The following is a 21,768-nucleotide window of genomic DNA, read 5'->3' as shown; positions in this document are numbered from 1 at the left end:
TACTTTTTTCAGTTACAAAATAGTCCAACCTTCATTACTCTTTGAAGACACTGCATTCAGGGTTAATTTTTCACCTCTTCTCTTGTATCCTTATGAATGCTGGGTACCTGCAGGAATAAAATATATATAAATTAGAAAAATTAATTATGCCTTGGTAAAGCTATAATAAAAAAAATAAAATGGAAAGACCTTTAAATCTTGTAATGCTGTGATCATGTCATCATTTGATGAAGTGGTGATGCCAAAATGTTAAATGTGTGGGGATTTTTTTTATGTACAATAACATATTCCATGGCGTTGGCGGGCCACATGAAATGTCACAGCGGGCCGTAGTTTGCCGACCCCTGCTATAGAGCATTAACCCTTTTCTAATTCTTGATTTTCATATTTTTGTTTTAAACGATTTGTATGAGTTTCCAGAAACATTGTGACTAATTTTTATTGATGACTTTCTTGAAGAAATAGTGATAGTGAAATTAAAGTATTTTATGCTACTGTTGATTTTAATGTTTTCTTTCTGTCTACTTCCACATTTTTATATACACATTTCCACTTTGCATCAGTAACCAACATGAACAGCTGCATTCTTGTTCCATCAGTTATTGTTATTACTTTAACTGAGTCCTGAAGTGGTTACAGTTATTGGCATCTACTGTATTCTGTTTCAGTAATGTACACTGTCCAGTCAAAACAGTATGACCACCTACCCAGTGGTTGGGCATGGATTCAGTAAGGTCTCTGAGAATACCTTCTGCAATGTTTACAGGCTCTATCTGTTGATCCACATAAACCTACAAGTGCTCTATGGGATTCATATCCCGTGAATTTGCCTACCAAGATAGCAGCTGGAAGTCACTTTCATGTTCAGTGAACCATTCTTGAACAAAACTGACAGCATAGCAGGGGCATGTTATCCTGCTGGAACACACTTGTGCCATCCAGCAAGGCAGTCACCACTACGGGGTGGTCCTGATCAGCCACAATGGTTAAGTAGTTTTTAGCAGTTAGAGTGCAATTTAGGGGTATGAAGTCTCTAAGAGATTCCTAGAAAACATCCCCCCAATACCAAAGCACTGCCACCACCTTCCTGTTTCCATTGGACAAGGATATTGGAGTGATTCCTCTCTGCATTTTGTCGCCACACCCTCACATCAGAAAAGGCAACTTTATCCTGGTTGTCAGTGGTCCAGTGATGCCATTCGGTTTCAGATGTAAACATTAGGTATCATTGGCAGTGGGTGTTCATAAGCATTGGTACCTTGATCAGGCACTTACTGTGGTGACCCATATGGAGGGTTTGTTGGATCATGTTTTTGGAAACACTGCTGGTCATCCCTGGTCTGCGGTCAGCTGTTACACTTGTTTTCTGTCTACTGGCTTGCACATAGCACGACAGCCTACATTCACCATGACTATCAATGAGGTAAAGTGTGTTAGTTGTCTGATGGCACCGTGGGTTTCCCCCATCTCCACGTTGCATTCTTTTTAAGTAACACAGAACTTTGTGGAGGCCAGAGATTTAAAAAGTGTGTGGGGAATGGTTTGTTGTGTAGTGTTGTCTTTCTGTTGTTTCTCTGACCATTTAGCCATTGGGACCCACCGTTGCCCACACTTTACCATGAGGAGGCAGGCCAGGCACCCAGTAAATTATTTAAGTACTCTTAATCTGGCCCTGCCACCTATTTTCTGAGGATTTCAGTGGCAAGACTGATATAAAAAGGGGGGTGAACACTAGAATTTTGAAAGGGTGAAAGAGGTTTACCAGAAAGCACTTGAATTTTTAGATGATGATTAGAATTTGGAGGCATTGCTAGGGGTGTACTCGGTCTGCTTAGTTAGAGTGGGGGTTGACTGGAGACTGGGGGGGGGGAACAGGTAGAAGGATGGGGACAATAGAGTAGGCATCCCCAAAGAAGTCAGTGGGGTCGAGCGAAGTATGGGGTAGGAGACAAGAGACCCATCTCCTACCTCCCCTGCCTGGGGATGGGGTTTTAAAGAGAACTGGGTTAGAGTACCCAGTTGAGATTGCCAGGTCTATATCTTGTTGAATCCAGTAGGAAGGTCAAACTGCCCATCCTGGTCCTGGGGTGGGATATAATAGCTGGCAGCGGTGAAACCACTGGGCGAGTGGCAGAGAGACACATTTACTTCATTCATAATCCGCATTCTCGCTCTACTTGCATTCTATTTTTATACTTTTTTTATAGTTTATAATATATATATATATATAACTTAAGTGAGAATAATGATAAAAGCAGCATGGCAAGACAGAAGAGTAAAAATTGTGAAATTATACATAATGATCAAACAAACAGGGAGGGAAGAGAATAAAATTATTGCATCAGAAACTCTCGAAGATAATTTTGAAGTCTAAATACAAAGATAATAAAATATAATCAATTAAATTTTGAATAGCCAATTAAATGAAATTTAACGGTGCCCCCTCTGACAGGCACCAGGTACAAATTTATGTGAAATATCATGAACAGAGATGTGAACAACTACAATAAAATAAAATAAAATAAAATAAAACAAAAAACAAAAATAGACTGACAATTATGCCCTATCTCAACAGAGGACCACAAGGCCAATAATGATCAGGGAATCGCTGCATTTCGATCGCTAGCCAAATCGCCGCAAAGGCAAATCGATCAAAAGATCAGTCCACCATCCGATCCCCAGATCGAACCGCCAATGCAGAGGACTTGAACAGCGGTGGTCCTTATGCAGCGAAAATTAAAAATAGGACAGATACAAGCACTCAAATGCAAAGCCACACCACTGACAAAAGTAATCTTAACCAGATTATATAGGCAAAAAATGAACTATGGATGGCAGCACAGGCGCAGCGTTAGCAAATCAGCCCACTACTGTCGTGTGATATACTTATACAGTCAGTCCTCGTATAGCACAATAGTTGTGTGCCTAGAAACCCTCTCGTGCAATGCAAAATCTTGCAATATAAACAACAGGCCCTATGGGAAAAATAGGGTTAGGTGCCGACCACCCAAGATTGAATACACATTTGTAACCAAAACATTACTAAACACAATAAATAATCGTAATAAAATAGGTAAGTATTTTATTACGTAATAAAATATTGCTAATGCTTTTGCTTCTATTGTTTTTTGTTTGATTTTCTATCCAAACAGATGACAGCCGTTCCATCTCTTCCAATTCTTTGTATCTTAATCTAATGGCTTTTAATTACACTTTGAATCGTTCCTGCTATTATAAAAGTTGTTTTTATTTTCTCTGCATTCTTTGTAATTCTCGGCGTTGCCTCATTTAGGTCTGTATCACGTGCAATATCACATGGTCTTTCATTTCGCTCAAAGCGTTTCACAATTTCATATTTTTTCTCTATCAACAGAAGCAGACTGGCCATAAGCCTTACCGGGGAAACCCCGGTGGGCCGGAGGTCGGTGTGATTTTGGCCCTAAATGCTAGTATGAGGCCACTACAAATTTTCCCGGGTAAGAATTTTTGACCCAGTCTGCCCTCTGTTTATCGATTGCTTTTCGTTTTCTCTCTGAATCTGCAGTGTCTTCACCAGGACGCTTCCTTTTCACACCTTTTAAGTATTTTACTCATTTTTAAGGAATAAAGCACAATTACAAAATGAGGAGGCACGCTTGATACACATAAACAAAGCTGCACGCGTGTAGCAACTGAATAAACAACACCGTAAAGGCTGAGATACACTATTAACACCTCAATCTGGTGATATAAGAACACTATCTGGTGATATAAGAACACTATACCACCAGAGTGAGTCCAATGCCCAGCAAAGTCAATAGAGGTTGCCAGCATATATTTCTCCTCTGAGTTTTTAACTGTTGTCAGTAGGTGGTGCATGGCATCCTCTGTAGAGTTGCCCTGCTTAAAACGATACTGATTTTGGAATGTAAAACTGCTTCTGCACAGTATTGAGCTAATCTGCTATATATTAGTCTTTCGTATATTTTCCCTAGTACAGGAAGTAAGGCTATTGGTCTATATGATTTGGGATCAGTAGGGGGGGTTTCCTCAGGGTTTTTGAGAATTAATCTTAATACAGCTTTTTTCCATATTTTTGGGAATATACCTTCTGTCATACAGTTATATAGTGCTATTAATTTGTCCGGTGCTATTTCTGCTAATTTTTTGATAATCTCAAACTCCTGGGTCAAAACCTGGGCATTTATTGTTTTTAGTTTTAGATAGTGCTATTTCTAAGTCTTGTATAGTAAACAGAGGTTCAATTGGCATTTTCATATTCAGTGTTTTCTTTTATAATGTTCATCTAGGTGGGGAATGATCCCTAGTTTTGGTCTGAATAATACTGTCTAGGATGTTATTCACAGAGTCTGCCCAACACAGGGTTGGGGTTCCATCTGGTTTGACAGTAGTTTCTAAGACATCTCCTCTTGGCAGCTTGTTGGTCACTATTCTGTAGAAAACTCCCCAAGGGTTATTGTTTCCAGTGGTTCCCACCAAGTGCCTCGAGCATTATTTTTCTTGTCCCTTATGAGAACTGTATACTGATTCCTGAGAGATTCTATAAGAATCTCTCAGTGCATCCACCTCATTTTGTGGCCAAGATGTTCTTGCTCTTTGAAAATTTCTCCTCGACTGGTGTACCCTTCTCCTGAGTACAGTCAGTTCAGGGGACTGCCTGCTTCCTCGGTTTTTTCCGTGGATAGACAGGTCAGCTGTTTTTGTTAAAATGTTTGTCATGGTCAGTGCTTGCTTGTTCCAGCTACAGTTGCCTGATCTAGACCACTCATTTTCCTGTTTTTGCAGCTGAGCTGCTGTATGTTCTGCAAAAATCTGCCAGTTTGCCTTTTTGAGGTTATACCTTTTGATATTTAACAAGGAGTGTTGGGGTGTTTATAATTGCCTATTTAGTTTGAAGGTGATGACTCTATGATCCGATGTGGTCCAGACCGGTTGAACAAACCTGTCTGTAATTTTATAAGCTATTGAATTGGTGGCGAGAGTAACATCATGTCATTCTCCCACATGGTACAGCTAAAAGTTGGGAGGTTATTTGATTGGTTTAGCACTTGAAAGTGTGAGGTGGCTATATAGTCTGAAAGTGTCTGGCCGTTGTGTGTGCCTGCTCTGTCTTCCATAAGGCTGACTGGCAGTGGACATCAGCACACACTATGATATTTTCAGTAGGTAGCAAGTCTATGACTGCTTGTAGGTATTCAATAGCTGGATTTATATCCTCACCTGGTCTAAAATATAATGAAATAATGTAAAACTGACCTACAGTACTGATGATATGGGCACACTCTGCCATTGCAGAGCAGAGGTGACCCTCCTTTGTGACTGTAAGGTCAATATTTTTAATTACTATTGCTGTAGAAGGGACACCTGAGGTGTATTCTATTATTTTATAGCCCCTTGAGTATCCTTGAACCCCACCCATATGTGCGTAGGGCTCCTGGAGTACCAAGATATCTATATTATTTTCTTCCAATTTGAGTTTGAATTGACCTACAATAGCTCTTGCTCTTTGAGCATTCAATTGGACGAGATTTAGAGCCCGGGTTACATTTGTTTTCAATCTGGCCCATAGTTGCCCCTAAATTATATAAGTTTTACCATTTTTTTTATAACAGGCATTTATCATCCCTGATACTTTGTGCACAGTCAGTCAGCCGTGCTGCCTTACAGATAGCACATTTTGGCAGCTGATTTTTATTTTGGCAGTTCTTGTAATTGTGGCCAGTGGCTGTGCAGTGGCCACAGACAGGGGAATTCTGACTGCAGTCTCTGGCAGTATGACCATATTTATGACAGTTAAAGCACTTCTGTACAGGAAAGAATTCCCTGAATTCATGGCTGGTCCACCAGCACAGACTCTTTGTTGTCCTTGTAGGTTTTTCCAAATTCTGGGTGACACTTCCACAACGATATTGAATTGCCCATTTCTTTTGTTTTTTGTTCCTCTTTTTAGAAGAAATTCTATGGCAAACTTGTCCAGTTCTATTATATTGATAAAGTTTTGTTGTAGAAATCCAACGTAAGATCTCTTTCCAGAGTTGTCTCAGGGATGTCAAGTATAATGATGTTGTGGTTCCTGCCCCTTGGTTTTTCTGTTTGCAGTCTCAATTTTACTACCTCTGGGTTGGTTTCAATCTTTTTAACTTCCCGTTTATTTGTTACTTCAATTCAAACTTCATTATCTTTTATTTTTCTCCTGTTATTCACTTTTATTTTTTTCAAATGAGGTTTTAATTTCGTAATGACAGTATCCCTGACTGCCTCGCTGGAATTTGTTTGTAGAGTCAGGCTTAGCCTTTATAATGATTGTTTGTTTCTTTTGCCTTTGGCATTTCCTTAGTGTTATCATTGGTTTGTTTAGTATGTGATGAATCTGCTTTGGTGGCCCTTGCTACTTGGGCTTAAGTCAAAGTATTTATTTCTTTATAATTATTCTTCTCTTCAGTCACTGTTTCTACTTTTGCTTTCAATGCCTTGTTTTCTGTATTAAATTCAACCACTATGTTCCAAAACAGAATAGCAGTTCACTATCTGCAATCTTGTTTCAGATGTAATTCTGTTTGTCTGTTTATAAAGAAACTCTTCTAGGAACAGTTTCATTTCTTTATATCTTATGGGATCCTCTAATTGATTTATAAGCTAAAATTTCCTCTCCTCCTCCTTTGTTTTTGTGACCTGTGGCTCTAAATTATCATTCTCCTTTTAATCTGTATTTTCTACCTGGTTTTTGCCTTTTCTAGCCCTTTTTACACTTTTACACACACAGCAAGCTTCTAAGTCTTCGTCTGTAATTTCTTCATTGTTTAGCACCTCTATCCCACAATCAGGCAGGTCTTCAAGTCAGGATTATGATTGATATTTTTTGATTTTTCAGTTTTTTCCCTTGAGTTTTGGTCGTTGCCAGTCAGTTTGCTGATATTATAATGTTCCTTCTATCCAGGGAAGTAATTTAAGGTATATTTTATAGTTGTAGGCCTATTAAAACCCAAGATGCAATGTTTTCCCGTTTTGGCTGGAAAACAGTCACACATAAAGAAAGGTACTCTTATATGCAAGTATATGTTTAATCTAAACGGAAATTCACATTTCCCCTCACAAATAACATGTATCCAGCTATTTTGATCGAGAAATTTATCCCAATTTTTGGAATTTTGAGGCGTCGCAATATCGAAAACTGCAATAGTATGATTGCTACTGCTAATGCTGCAACAGTCGTGCTGCACGGAAACGTGTTCAAAAAACCGATAATAGCTAAAAACAACTATAACTAACAAGCTTACCTGAATAATACTGGTTGTTTTCATCTGTGCACGACATGAAGAATCCAAGTTCCATGGTTTTTGAAGCCAGAAAATCCAAGAAATCCTCCCTATCCGCCGTTTACCTCAAGCGGAGCTCTTGCTAATGTGTCCGTTCACTTCCGTGACTGTGAGGGGTGGGTGTCCACCATTACCCCAACAATGTTGCTATGTCCACTGTCCAGCCGCTCTTGGAACACCTTAACTTAGAACACCCTAACCCCAAGGCAGAATTAGAATTAGTAGAGGCATATGATGCAAGAAAGCAAGCTTATGCAGCATCAGCCAAAAAAAAAAAAAAAAAAACCCTTCCACTTCACCCCTCCGTTCGTTCGAAATACCTGTCCAGCTGAGCCTTAAATTTATTTAGGCTATCAACTTCCACAACAAGGGATGGACGTCTGTTCCACCAACCAACTACCCGCTGGCTAAAGGCAAATTTCCGCACATCTATCCTACATCTGTCTTTCCTCAATTTGAATTTATGCCCTCTCAGGTGATTATTCTGAGGAAGAGGCAGTATCCCATCAGCATTGAGCATGCTCAAACCATTCAAGGCTTTATACACCTCTATCAGATCACCTCGCCAGTGCCTAGTCTCCAGACACTGTAATTTGCAAAACTTAAGCCTTTCTTCGTAAGAGCAACCCTTCGTTCTGTTCACTAACCTTGTTGCCCTCTCTGTACTCATTCCAGCAGCTCTACATCCTTCTTGAAATGAGGCCTCCAGACCTGTATACAGTACTCAAGGTGCAGCCTGACCATTCCCTTATACAAGGGAATAATCACCTCCCTATCCCTGCTAGAAAAATTCCTGTATATCATTGATAAGACACCATGAGCTACTCTTGCAGCCCATCTGCACTGATCAGAGAACTTCATATCTGCCTGCACAATTACCCCCAGGTCCTTTTCATTCTCTAGTACTGTCAGGGTAGTACCACAGAGTTGATACGTTGCTCTGGGGTTGCTGTTTCCCATATGTAGTATTTTACACTTGTCAAGGTTAAACTTCATTTGCCACCTCTCAGCCCATCTGCTTAACCTTTCCAGATCCTGTTGCAGCAGCAGCATAGCGTCAGTAGCGTCCTTCACAACCCTGCCAACCTTTGTATCGTCTGCAAACTTGGACATTAAGCTTGATATACCATCATCAATATCATTTATAAATACAGAAAACAACAATGGACCCAACACTGAACCCTGAAGGGCTCCACTAATAACATTAGTCTACGACGAGCAGTGTCCATTAATTACCACTCTCTGTCTTCTGCCACTCAACCATCCCTTTATCCCTAGCAGCAATTTACCTCCAATGCTACACTGCTCCAATTTGTGCAGCAGTCTTCCACGTGCAACAGTATCAAAAGCCTTTGTAAGATCCAAATATATAATATCAAAGTTATTCCCTGCATCCAAATCTTTTGTGACTACATCATAGTATCCAATCAAATTGGTCAGGTAAGACCTTCCCTTAACAAAACCATGCTGTGTCTGAGCTATAACTGAATTCTTGTCAAGATGATCCTGTAGTGCTTCTTTAACCAGTGCTTCCATTAATTTTCCTGGAACAGAAGATAAACTCACAGGTCTATAATTACTTGTGTCAGCCTTTGATCTTCCTTTGTGAATTTGGGTTACATTTGCACATCTCCAGTTTGTGGGTACCTCCCCTGAGTCCAAGGAAGCTCTCATAATTATGGCTAACGGATTGCTTACTTCCTTTAATATAACTGGATAGATCCCATCCACCCCAGGTGCCTTTCTTGTATTTATCTTCAACAACTTCTCCTCCACTTTACTCTCAATTATTACAAGATCATCTAGCTCACTGCCAGTGTTTACTTCATCTATGGCATTCCCCTTCCTGAATAACTCCTCATGTGCAAATATAAATGCAAAATATTGATTTAGTTTGTTAGCTGCCTGAGCAGGATCATGAACAGTTGATCCATCGATATCAAGTGGACCAATCTGATTCATCCCCTTCCTTCTAGAGTTTACATAAGTAAAGAACTCCTTGCTGTTTTTCTTTGCATCCCTTGCCAAAGATTTCTCGTAATCTGCCTTCACCTGCCTAACCACCTTTGTAACTTGGTTACAGATCAACTTATATCTATCATAGGCTTCTGTGTCACATGTTAATTTATATGTATCCCATGCATTTTTCTTCTCTGCCATATGTCTCATTAGTTCATCTGACATCCATTTAGGCCTGAATAAATCGGCTAAATATGGTTAGGAAAAAAACCTCTCGTTCAACGGAGCTGCACTTGTAACACGTGGATTTGATACCCTTACCGATACTCAGTAATACCTACAAAATCTGTATCTAAGTTAAACTTTAAACTGAGTATCGTAACTAGGAATATAAAGCTACTCTAGAAAATAAGTTAATATGCCAATTTAAGCTAATAAAACTGAAAATAAATCAGAAAAAACTTCTCTGTTCCAGGAGCGGCAATAAGCTACGTCCGCACAGGCTACGCTCGTAATGACTGCCACAAATGAATGCGCTGGTCTCACAGGAACTAGTAGTTGTTGGCAACTCTATTGTCAGGGAAACGGGGAACATGCTTTGTAAAAAGGATAGGTGGAACAGGACCAGGATATGTCTGCCAGGGGCAAAGGTTGATGACGTTCTAGAGCGGATATCATCTTTTAAGGGCACAAAACGTGATATAGTTGTACACGTTGGCACTAATGATATTAAGAGTAGGAGACCGGCAGAATTACTTAACAAGTACAGGTCACTGTTGAAAAAAAGCCATGAATTAGGGTTGAATTTGAAAGTGTCTGCAATTCTGCCCAGACACGATAGGAGGGAGTATATGATGAGAGCCTTGTCGATCAATTCAGCCCTGGAAAGATTGTACAAGGCTCAAGGGGTAGAATTTTTTTCAGCCTGGTCTGTACTTGTTAACAGGAGAGACTGCTTCTACAGGGATGGGATACACTTAAATAGAAAGGGTGCAAGAATATTTGCTGATGCTATTGAGGCAGTGTTAGGTAGGTAGGAAAACTGCTAGCTTGCTGGGTTACAAGGACTAATAGATTAACAGTAGCCACTGGCAGAGGTGAAAGTGATTCTTGCACTGCTTCTATTGGAATGAGCAGCAGCCTGGAAAACAAGATGCAGGATATGTCAGAGACTGCTGTGAGTCATTGCGGTACAAGTAAACACATGGGTTGTGTTAGGGTAGCTAAGAATAGGAACAGGTGCATGTATACTTCTGTGTACACCAATGCTAGGAGTTTGGTAAATAAATTTGATGAATTTGAGGTATTGCTCAAAACATCAAAGGCAGATATTGTTTGGATATCAGAGACGTGGTGTCACACAGATATAAGGAATGCAGAACTGGAATTTGGGGAGTACAATGTGTACAGAAAGGATAGACAGGATAGGAAGGGAGTAGGGGTTATGCTATCAGTTAAGAAACACATAAAATCCAAGAAAGTGAAGCCAGTGGACATTGCTGGACAGTGCAGTGTCGAGTCAGTTTGGTGTGACATAAGCATTGGGAGATCACAATTGAGGCCTAATGACTATAGGCCTAATGACTCTGATGAGTATAATAAGAAATTGTACAGGGAAATAGAGTGGGCCAGTAAATCAGAGAGTCTTATAATGGGGGATTTTAATTTCCCAGATATTGACTGGAATTTGTGTGTTGGTCACTCACACACTACCAAGGCTTTTGTGGATTTATTGGATGATTAGTGGGATTTATTCAAAGAGGTAACTACCATCAGGGGTACAGGGAAGGGTTTTTGCTTTCGCAAAGGCGACTATGATGGTCTGACACAGTATTTAATTCTATACGTTGGGACCAACTGATGATTTTACCAACAGCAAATTCAAAATGGGAAGCATTCAAAGAACTTATCTTGGAAGCTACTAGGCTTTACATACTAACTAAGAAATATTGTTCAAGGTTTAGGCCTAAATGGATGTCAGATGAACTAATGAGACATATGGCAGAGAAGAAAAATGCATGGGATACATATAAATTAATGGGTGACATGGAAGCCTATGATAGATATAAGCTGGTCTGTAATCAAGTTACAAAGGTGGTTAGGCAGGCAAAGGCAGATTACGAGAAATCTTTGGCAAAGGATGCAAAGAAAAACAGCAAAGAGTTCTTTACTTATGTAAACTCTGGTTCAACTGTTGATGATCCTGCTCAGGTAGCTAACCAGCTAAATGGATATTTTGCATCGACATTCACACATGAGGAGATATTCAGCGAGGGGAATGCCAGAGGTGTTTTCAACTCTGGCAGTAAGCTATATAATTTTCTAATAACTGAGAGTAAAGTGGAGGAGAAATTGTCGAAGATAAACACAAGAAAGGCACTTGGGGTGGATGGGATCTATCCAGTTATATTAAAGGAGGCAGCAAAGGAAGTAAGCAAACCCTTAGCCATAATTATATGAGCTTCCTTGGACTCAGGGGAGGTATCCAAATGTGACCCCAATCCACAAAGGAGGATCAAAGGGAGACACAGATAATTACAGACCTGTTCGTTTAACTTCTGTTCCAGGGAAATTAACTGAGGCACTGGTTAAAGAAGCATTGCAGAACCATCTAGACAACACTTCAGTTATAGCTCAAACACAGCATCGGTTTGTTAAGGGAAAGTCTTGCCTGACCAATTTGATTGGATACTATGATGCAGTCACAAAAGAACTGGACAGGGAATAACTTTGATATTATATACTTGGATCTTACAAAGGCTTTTGATACTGTTGCACATGGAAGACTTCTGCACAAATTGGAGCAGTGTGGCATTGGAGGCAAATTGCTGCTATGGATAAAAGGGTGGTTGAGGGGTAGAAGACAGAGAGTGGTAATTAGCATTAGCATTAGTAGAGGCATTTGATGCAAGAAAGCAAGCTTATGCAGCATCAGCCAAAAATAAAAAAAATAAATAAAAAAAAATAAATAACCACTTCCACTTCACCCCTCTGTTTGTTCAAAATACCTGTCCAGCTGAGCCTTAAACTTATTTAGGCTATCAACTTCCACGTCAAGGGATGGAAGTCTCTTCCACCAACCAACCACCTCCTGGCTAAAGGCAAATTTCCGCACGTTTATCCTACATCTGTCTTTCCTCAATTTGAATTTATGCCCTCTCAGGTGATTATTCTGAGCAAGAGGGAGAATCCCATCAGATTACCTCGCTGGTGCCTAGCATTAGTAAGGCATTTGATGCAAGAAAGCAAGCTTATGCAGCATCAGCCAAAAAAAAAAAAAAAAAAACCACTTCCACTTCACCCCTCTGTTCGTTCAAAATACCTGTCCAGCTGAGCCTTAAACTTATTTAGGCTATCAACCTCCACTACAAGGGATGGAAGTCTGTTCCAACAACCAACCACCCGCTGGCTAAAGGCAAATTTCCGCACGTCTATCCTACATCTGTCTTTCCTCAATTTGAATTTATACCCTCTCAGGTGATTATTCTGAACTAGAGGAAGAATCTCATCAGCATTGAGCATGCTCAAACCATTCAAGGCTTTATACACCTCTATCAGATCACCTCGCTGGTGCCTAGTCTCCAGACACTGTAATTTGCAAAACTTAAGCCTTTCTTCGTAAGAGCACCCCTTTGTTCCATTCACTAATCTTGCTGCCCTTCTCTGTACTCGTTCCAGCAGCTCTACATCCTTCTTGAAATGAGGCCTCCAGACCTGTATACAGTACTCTAGGTGTGGCCTGACCATTGCCTTATACAAGGGAATAATCACCTCCTTATCCCTGCTTGAAAAATTCCTGTATATCATTGACAATACTCCATGAGCTACTCTTGCAGCCCGTCTGCACTGCTCAGAGAACTTCATATCTGCCTGCACAACCACCCCCAAGTCCCTTTCATTCTCTACCACTGTCAGTGTAGTACCACAGAGTTGATACGTTGCTCTGGGGTTGCTGTTTCCCATGTGTAGTACTTTACATTTGTCAATGTTAAACTTCATTTGCCACCTCTCAGCCCATCTGCTCAACCTTTCCAGATACTGTTGCAGCAGCATAGTGTCAGTAGTGCCCTAGACAACCCTGCCAACCTTTGTATCGTCTGCAAACTTGGACATTAAGCTTGATATACCATCATCAATATCATTTATAAATACAGAAAACAATAATGGACCCAACACTGAGCCCTGAGGGACTCCACTAATAACATTAGTCCACGATGAGCAGTGTCCATTGATTACCACTCTCTGTCTTCTCCCCCTCAACCACCCCTTTAGCCATAGCAGCAATTTGCCTCCAATGTCACACTGCTCCAATTTGTGTAGCAGTCTTCCATGTGCAACAGTATCAAAAGCCTTTCTAAGATCCAAGTATATAATATCAAAGCTATTCCCTGCATCCAGTTCTTTTGTGACTGCATCATAATATCCAATCAAATTGGTCAGGCAAGACTTCCCCTTAACAAAACCATGCTGTGTCCGAGCTATAACTGAAGTCTTGTCTAAATGATCCTGGAGTGCTTCTTTAACCAGTGCCTCCATTAATTTTCCTGGAACAGAAGATAAACTCACAGGTCTATAATTACTTGTGTCATTTGTGAATTGGGGTCACATTTGCACATTTCCAGTCTATGGATACCTCCCCTGAGTCCAAGGAAGCTCTCATAATTATGGCTAAGGGTTTGCTTACTTCCTTTGCTGCCTCCTTTAATATAACTGGATAGATCCCATCCACCCCGGGTGCCTTTCTTGTGTTTATCTCCTCCACTTTACTCCCAGTTGTTTCAAGATTCTGTAGCTTACTGCTAGAGTTGAATACACCTCTGGCATTCCCCTCGCTGAATAACTCCTCATGTGTGAATGTCGATGCAAAATATTCATTTAGTTTGTTAGCTACCTGAGCAGGATCATCAACAGTTGAACCATCAATATCAAGTGGACCAATCTGATTCGTCCCCTTCCTTCTAGAGTTTACATAAGTAAAGAACTCTTTGCTGTTTTTTTTGCATCCCTTGCCAAGGATTTCTCGTAATCTGCCTTCGCCTGCCTAACCTCCTTTGTAACTTGGTTGCATATCAACTTGTATCTATCATAGGCTTCTGTGTCATGTGTTTATTTGTATGTATCCCATGCATTTTTCTTCTCTGCCATATGCCTCATTAGTTCATCTGACATCCATTTTGGCCTAAACCTTGAACAATATTTCTTAGTTGGTATGTAAAGCCTAGTAGCTTCCAAGATTAATTCTTTGAATGCTTCCCATTTTGAATTTGCTGTTGGTAACGTCATCAGTTGGTCCCACTGTATAGAATTTAAATACTGTCTCAGTCCATCGTAGTCGCCTTTACGGAAGCAATAACCCTTCCCTTTACCCCTAATGGTAGTTACCTCTTTGAGTAAATCCCACTTCAGCACACTGTGATCACTGCCACCTAGTGGTTCATTTATCTGCAGATTCTTAATGCATGAAGAATCACTGCTGATAATCAAATCAAGAGTATTACTCCCTCTAGTTGCCTCCCGAACATGCTGATGTAGAAAACAATCATCCAATAAATCCACAAAAGCCTTGCTAGTGTGTGAGTGACCAGCCCCCAAATTCCAGTCAATATCTGGGAAATTAAAATCTCCCATTATAAGACTCTCTGATTTACTGGCCCACTCTATTTCTCTGTACAGTTTCTTATTATACTTATCAGAGTCATTAGGCCTATAGCACACTCCTACTCTCAATTTTGATCTCCCAATGCTTATGTCACACCAAACTGACTCAACACTGCACTGTCCAGCGATGTCCACTGGCTTCACTTCCTTGGTTTTTATGTGTTTCTTAATTAATAGCATAACCCCTCCCCCCTTCCTATCCTGTCTATCCTTTCTGTAGATGTTGTACTCCCCAAATTCCAGTTCTGCATCCCTTATATCTGTGTGACACCACGTCTCTGATATCCCAACAATATCTGCCTTTGATGTTTTGAGCAATACCTCAAATTCATCAAATTTATTTACTAAACTCCTAGCATTGGTGTACACGCAAGTATACCTGCACCTGTTTCTATTCTTAGCTACCCTAACACAACCCATGTGTTTACTTGTACCGCAATGGCTCCTAGCAGTCTCTGAAATATCATGCATCTTGTTTTTCAGGCTTCTGCTCATTCTAATAGAAGCAGTAGTCTCCAGACACTGTAATTTGCAAAACCTAAGCCTTTCTTCATAAGAGCACCCCTTTGTTCCATTCACTAATCTTGTTGCCCTTCTCTGTACTCGTTCCAGCAGCTCTACATCCTTCTTGAAATGAGGCCTCCAGGCCTGTATACAGTACTCTAGGTGTGGCCTGACCATTGCCTTATACAAGGGAATAATCACCTCCTTATCCCTGCTAGAAAATTTCCTATATATCATTGACAATACACCATGAGCTACTCTTGCAGCCCATCTGCACTGCTCAGAGAACTTCATATCTACCTGCACAACCACCACCAGGTCCTTTTCATTCTCTACCACTGTCAGTGTAGTACCACAGAGTTGATACGTTGCTCTGGGGTTGCTCTTTCCCATATGTAGTACTTTACATTTGTCAATGTTAAACTTCATTTGCCACCTCTCAGCCCATCTGCTCAACCTTTCCAGATCCTGTTGCAGCAGCATAGTGTCAGTAGTGTCCTTGACAACCCTGCCAACCTTCGTATCGTCTGCAGACTTGGACATTAAGCTTGATATACCATCATCAATATCATTTATAAATACAGAAAACAATAATGGACTCAATACTGAACCCTGAGGGACTCCATTAATAACATTAGTCCACGATGAGCAGTGTCCATTGATTTCAGTGTTCATTGATTGATTAATTTAATTCTTATAATATAGGAATGTGTTCCCATGAACTTGTCAAAGTCAGGATTGAAGTGTAATGTTCTTTTGTTACACTGGACTAAAATATATTATACTATAACTCTATCAGGTCTCTGCTCTTTCAGGATTTGTTATTCTTCATACAGCTCATCCCTGCCCTGTTGGATCATATCTTAAAGTAGTATTTTCATTTTTAAAACTGATTTGATGACTTTCTTTATTATTTAGAATTGATGACATAGAAGATAGTTCAAGGCTTCGCAGAGGTATTCCTGTGGCTCACCATATATTTAGTGTAGCCAGCACAATTAATTCAGCTAATTATGTGTACTTTCTTGGTTTGGAAAAGACATTAAAATTAGGCATCCCAGATGCTACTTTAATATTCACAGGTATGTATTTTTTTTTTTTGTTTCCTTATGTAATATGCTATATTTTCCCATTAATAAGATGGATGCACCAGACTATAAAACATATCCATGTTTTACAAAATGTCAGTATTGAATGAGCTTTAATCATTATATAACTCCACAAATCCATTAATTAAATGCTCTTTATTCTACAATGAGAAGAAGTTTAAGAGTACTATTGTACAGGTCCTTTGTGGCCAGAAAGGGGCCAGGGATTAATTATTGATGGTCTAAACTTTCAGCTTTCACTGGTTATAATTTGATATTCTCCCACACCAGATGGAAAAGTCCTGAGTTTGAATCGTGTAAATGATGCAAGGAATTTTTATGGGCTTTTTCCGCAATGTGGCTGAGTCATTCAGTCTCAGGAAAGACCAACTAACTCAGTCACATTGTGAAAAAAATGCTCTGGGAGGAAAAACCTGATTTTTCTGTAATTATTTTGTTTTATTTATTATTATTATTATTTTTTTATTCTTGGGATATTGGATTTTTTGTTTAACAAACTGACCGAATGATTGTGAAATTGAGACAAATTTGCTTTGGTGCTTAATGCATACTTAACACATAACCTGAACTTCCACTTTCTTCAGAGAGTACATTTCCTTCATTGCCACAGACATTACTGGTCCCCATACTTCTTGAAAGACTTTGCAACTGTTCTGTTTCACTAATTCCCATGATTTCCCCCCCCCCCCATTTTCACACCTGAGATTGTTGGTTGCTTCATTCATTCATTCTGTTGGTATCAATTGTAGTTTAGTACCTCCATCCATTTGATCCACTTCTCATTCATGAATGCTTTTAAAGGGTTCGTTGTTTGATGTACAGTCATTTTATTTGGCAAGGCCTGGTAGAATTGCATCCAACTGCATGATTAATTCATTACTCATCCCTTTTCTCTGTTACATGTAATCTGAACACTAAAAGAGCTGGCTGTTTTGACCATATTTTTTCTACTATGACTAAATAATGATGTCACTAGGTGCACCTAGTGTTCTAAAACTTAAGGGAGTTTTAGGCAACATTTTCCAAAAAGATGCTTGCTTATGGTCTGGGAAATATGCTAATTCTTCTGGGTCACTGTCTTATAACAGAAAATTAATTTTGCAGTTCCGTTTGTTAAATGAAGTTATTCATGTTTATTCTTGATTAGTTAAAAAGCATGTTTTGGTACAGGAAGTCATGAAATATGCTTTTTCTCCAGCTTTTAAAACTAAGGTCATTAGTTTATGGATTGAACAAAATTACTCATGGTGGTTTGCCAATCTGTATAATTAACAATATAATCCATAAGGAATCGGCTGAATTTCAGTAAGGTTTTTTTTAATGAACTAAGAAGGGCATAATAAGTGCTTTGTGCATATCGTCTGAAAAATTGGTTAGGGATTAACAACTTTGAAATATTGTAAATTTTAATATGATTCTAATAAATCGTTAAAATTAATATTTCTGGGGATTTCAAGAGCTGCTGGGAGTCATCATGGAATAAGTAAATGCATGGACTGTGTTAGGGTAACTAAGAGTAAGAACAGGTGCATGTATGCTTACATGTACACCAATGCTAGTAGTATAAAAATAAATTTGATAAATTTGAAGTGTTGATCAAGACATCAACGGCAGATATTGTTGGGATATCAGAGACATGGTATCACACAGATATAAGCATTGCAGGATTGGAATTTGGCGAGTACAATGTCTACAGAAAGGATAGATAGGGTAGGATGGGAGGAGGGGTTATGCTGTTAGTTAAGAAACACAAAATCTACAGAAGTGCATCCATTGGGCGGACAGTGGAATGTTGAGTCAGTCTGGTGTGATATAAACAGTGGGAAAGGGAAAATGAAAGTAGGAGTGTGTTATAGGCCTAATGACTCTGATTAGTACAATGAACAATTGTGCAGAGAAATAGAGGGGGCCAGTAAATCAGAATGTCTTGTAATGGGGGATTTTAACTCTCCAGATATTGACTGGAACTTGTGGGCTGGAATTTGGGGAGTTTTTGCCCCTCGAGCAACAAAGATGTAACTACCATTAAGGGTAAAGGGAAAGGTTTTTGTTTTCATAAAGGGTGGTCTCTGACAGTTTTTAAATTCTATTCAGTGGGATCAACTGATTACGTTAAAAACAGCAAATTCTAAATGGGAAGGCTTCAAGGAATTAATCTTGGAGCTACTAGGCATTTCACACCTAATAAGAAATACTGTTCAAGGTTTAGACCTAAATGGATGTGAGATGAACTAATGAGGCTCATGGCAGAGAAGAAAAATGTGTGGGATACATATAAATTATCGGTGACATAGAAACATATGGCAGATACAAGCTAGTCTGTAATCAAGTCACAAAGGAGGTTAGGCAACAAAGGCTGATTACGAGAAATCCTTTGCAAAGGATGCAAACAAAAATAACAAAGACTTCTTTACTTAACTAAACTCTACAAGGAAGGGGATGAATCAGATTGGTTCACTTGATGTTGGTGGTTCAACTGTTGATATTCCTGCTTGGACAACTGACAAACTGAATGAGTATTTTGCATCTACATTCACATATGAAGAATTCTGTAAGGAAGGGGAGGACAGAAGTTTACCAAACTCTAACAGGGAGCTAAATGATTTTTTAATAATGGAGAGCAAAGTGGAGGAAAAATTGTTGAAGCTAAACATAAAAAAGGCACCTGGGGCAGATGGAATCTATCCAGTTATATTGAAGGAGGCAGCGAGGGAAGGAAGCAAACCCTTAGCCATAATTATGAGAGCATCCTTAGATTCAGGGGGAGGTCCCCATGGACTGGAGATGTGCAAATGAGCCCCAAATTCACAAAGGGGGTTTGAAAGGGTGACACAAATAATTATAGACCTGTTCTGGGGAAAATAATGGAGTCTCTGGTTAAAGACTTGATGCAGGATCACCTAGACAAGACTGCAGTAATAGTTTAGACACAGCATGGGTTTTTTTAAGGGGAAGTCTTGTCTGGCCATTTGATTAAATACGACGATGCGGTCACAAAGGAACTGGATGCAAAAAATAATATTCTATCATACACTTGGATTTCAGGAAACCTTTTGATACTGTTGCAAATGGAAGACTGCTTACAAATTGGAGCAGTATGGCATTAAGAGCAAGTTTCTGCAATGGATAAAGGGATGAAGTTGAGCGGGAGACAGTAGAAAGTGGTAAAAAATGGACACTGCTCTACGTGGACTAATGTTGTTAGTGGATTCCCCCAGGGTTCTGTGCTGGACCCATTGTTGTTTTGTGTATTTATCAATGATATCGATGATGGTATATCAGCCTTAATGTCCTGATATTTGCAGATGATACAAAGGTTGGCAGGGTTGTTAATGACAGTAAAGACAGTATGCTACTGCAACTGGAACTAGAAAAGCTAGGCAGATGGGCTGAGAAATAGCAACTGAAGTTGCTATTTCTCATTTGATGACAAATGCAAAGTACTGCATATGGGTAGCAGTAACCCAAGAGAAATGTACTAACTCTGTGGTACTACAGGGAGGTGGAGAATGAAAAAGACCTGAGGTAATTCTGCAGCCAGATATGAAGTTCTTTGAGCAGTGCAGACAGGCTGCTAGAGCAGGTCATGGTGTTTTGTCAATGGTATATAGGAATTTTGCTAGCAGTGACAAGGAGGTTGATTATCCCTTTGTATAAGGCAATGGTCAGTCCACACTTTGAGTACTGCATACAGGTCTGGAGGCCTCATTTTAGAAAGGATGTAGAGTTGCTAGAACGAGTACAGAGAAGGGCAACAAAATTGGTGAGTGGAACAAAGGGGTGCTCTTACCAAGAGAGGCTTAAGTTCTAGAAGCAAGTTGCAGCATCTGGAGACTAGTCACCTGCGAAGTGATCTGATTGAGTTGTATAAGGCCGTGAATGGTTTGAGCAGGCTCAGTGCTGATGGCATACTTTTGTCTGATCAGATTAATAATCTGAGGGGGTATAGATTTCAAATTGAGGAAAGACAGTTGTAGAATAGATCCACAGAACTGCCTCTAGCCAGCTGGTAGTTGATTGCTGGAACAGACTCCCATCCGTCGTTGTAGAAGTTGTTAGTTTAAATAAATTTAAGGCTGAACTAGATAAACATTTGGAGTGGCTAGATGGGTAAAATGAGAAGGTGTTTTTTTTTTTTTTTTTTTTTGGCTGATGCTGTGTAAACATGCTTTCTTGCATCATATGCCTCTGCTAATGCTAATTATAATATTATATGCTGGGGGTTTATATTAAAATTATTATAATATATCAGGGGTCAGCAACTTTTTTCATTGCGAGTTTCAGTTTTGTTCATTACAACTGTAAAAATCTTTGTGTGTTGTGTTACTTGGGCAGGTGAACTTAAGTACTGGGATAATAAATAACAAAAAAAATTATATCACCATTGTGCTGAAGAAAATCTTCCCATGTGCAACTTTTTCAATTTCTGATCTGAGTAAGTCTGAAATGATATCAGATTTCACTAATATTTTATAAGAATGCCCAAATGAAAAACATGCAGGTAAAATCAATATAAGGTAAAAGATCTCTCTCTCTCTCTCTTTGTTTTCCATAATGCAGTCTTTCTTGCTCTGTCTGTCTGCCTGCCTGGTAGTTGATTACACCCAATACTCATTTCTAGTGACAATGCAGTCAGAGAAATTAGGATTGTCTTGGCAAGTCTTGATGAAGCTTTTGTTGCTTTTGCTCATTTGTGAGGCTCTGTGGCACAAATGTTTTACAGGCCTTCCTTTTCCATAAATCTTCATGCAGAATTTGACGAATTGTCTCCTTATTCGTATCCAAGTCATCAGATGATTCCGACTTTCAAACTGTGGTTTCTGGCCACAGTTTCCAAAACTTTGGCAACTCTGTCCTCATTTCGAGAGGCCGACAGATGCACACTTCTTGGGTCATTGCAAACATCCTCATGCCCATCTTTTAATTACTTATACCAGCCATTCTCGACAGGTGCCACAGCATATTTAAAGGGTGCCACAGACTGAAAACTGTAATAAAGGGGATGGCATGGAAACTGAATGGATTAAATATTTTTAGAGGGAGGAAAAGGTCTTTGCTGCTAGGATAATTTTTTCCTTCTCCCAATTTTAGGTAGGGGGCACTCTGGAACACCATCGTTTCCTTTCTTTCTCATAATAAGCATGGAGAAAAACTTGTTGGTGCTAAGGTAGACATTTTATCTGGCAGATATGGTTGACAAACTTAATTTATTAAACAAGACC

The 21,768-nt window shown here is 39.6% G+C and overlaps 1 protein-coding gene across 4 annotated transcripts in view; it reads left to right on the top strand.

The window, feature by feature from the left end:
* The window catches only part of qm (geranylgeranyl pyrophosphate synthase quemao), a 262,140-nt gene that overhangs the window by 98,952 nt on the left and 141,420 nt on the right, over positions 1–21,768 (top strand). For all 4 annotated transcript variants that reach the window (XM_090379637.1, XM_090379639.1, XM_090379638.1 and 1 more), the window contains exon 5: positions 16,356–16,519. In XM_090379637.1, coding sequence (XP_090235763.1) covers positions 16,356–16,519 — 164 coding nt within the window. The remainder of the gene's footprint in view (positions 1–16,355; positions 16,520–21,768) is intronic.

This window comes from Mastigoproctus giganteus, chromosome 8 (genome assembly GCF_048544385.1).
Source record: "Mastigoproctus giganteus isolate SK-2022 chromosome 8, ASM4854438v1, whole genome shotgun sequence".
Lineage (NCBI taxonomy): Eukaryota > Metazoa > Arthropoda > Arachnida > Uropygi > Thelyphonidae > Mastigoproctus > Mastigoproctus giganteus.
The sequence above is the reverse complement of the archived record's forward strand: the minus strand, read 5'-3'. Positions and strand labels throughout refer to the sequence as shown.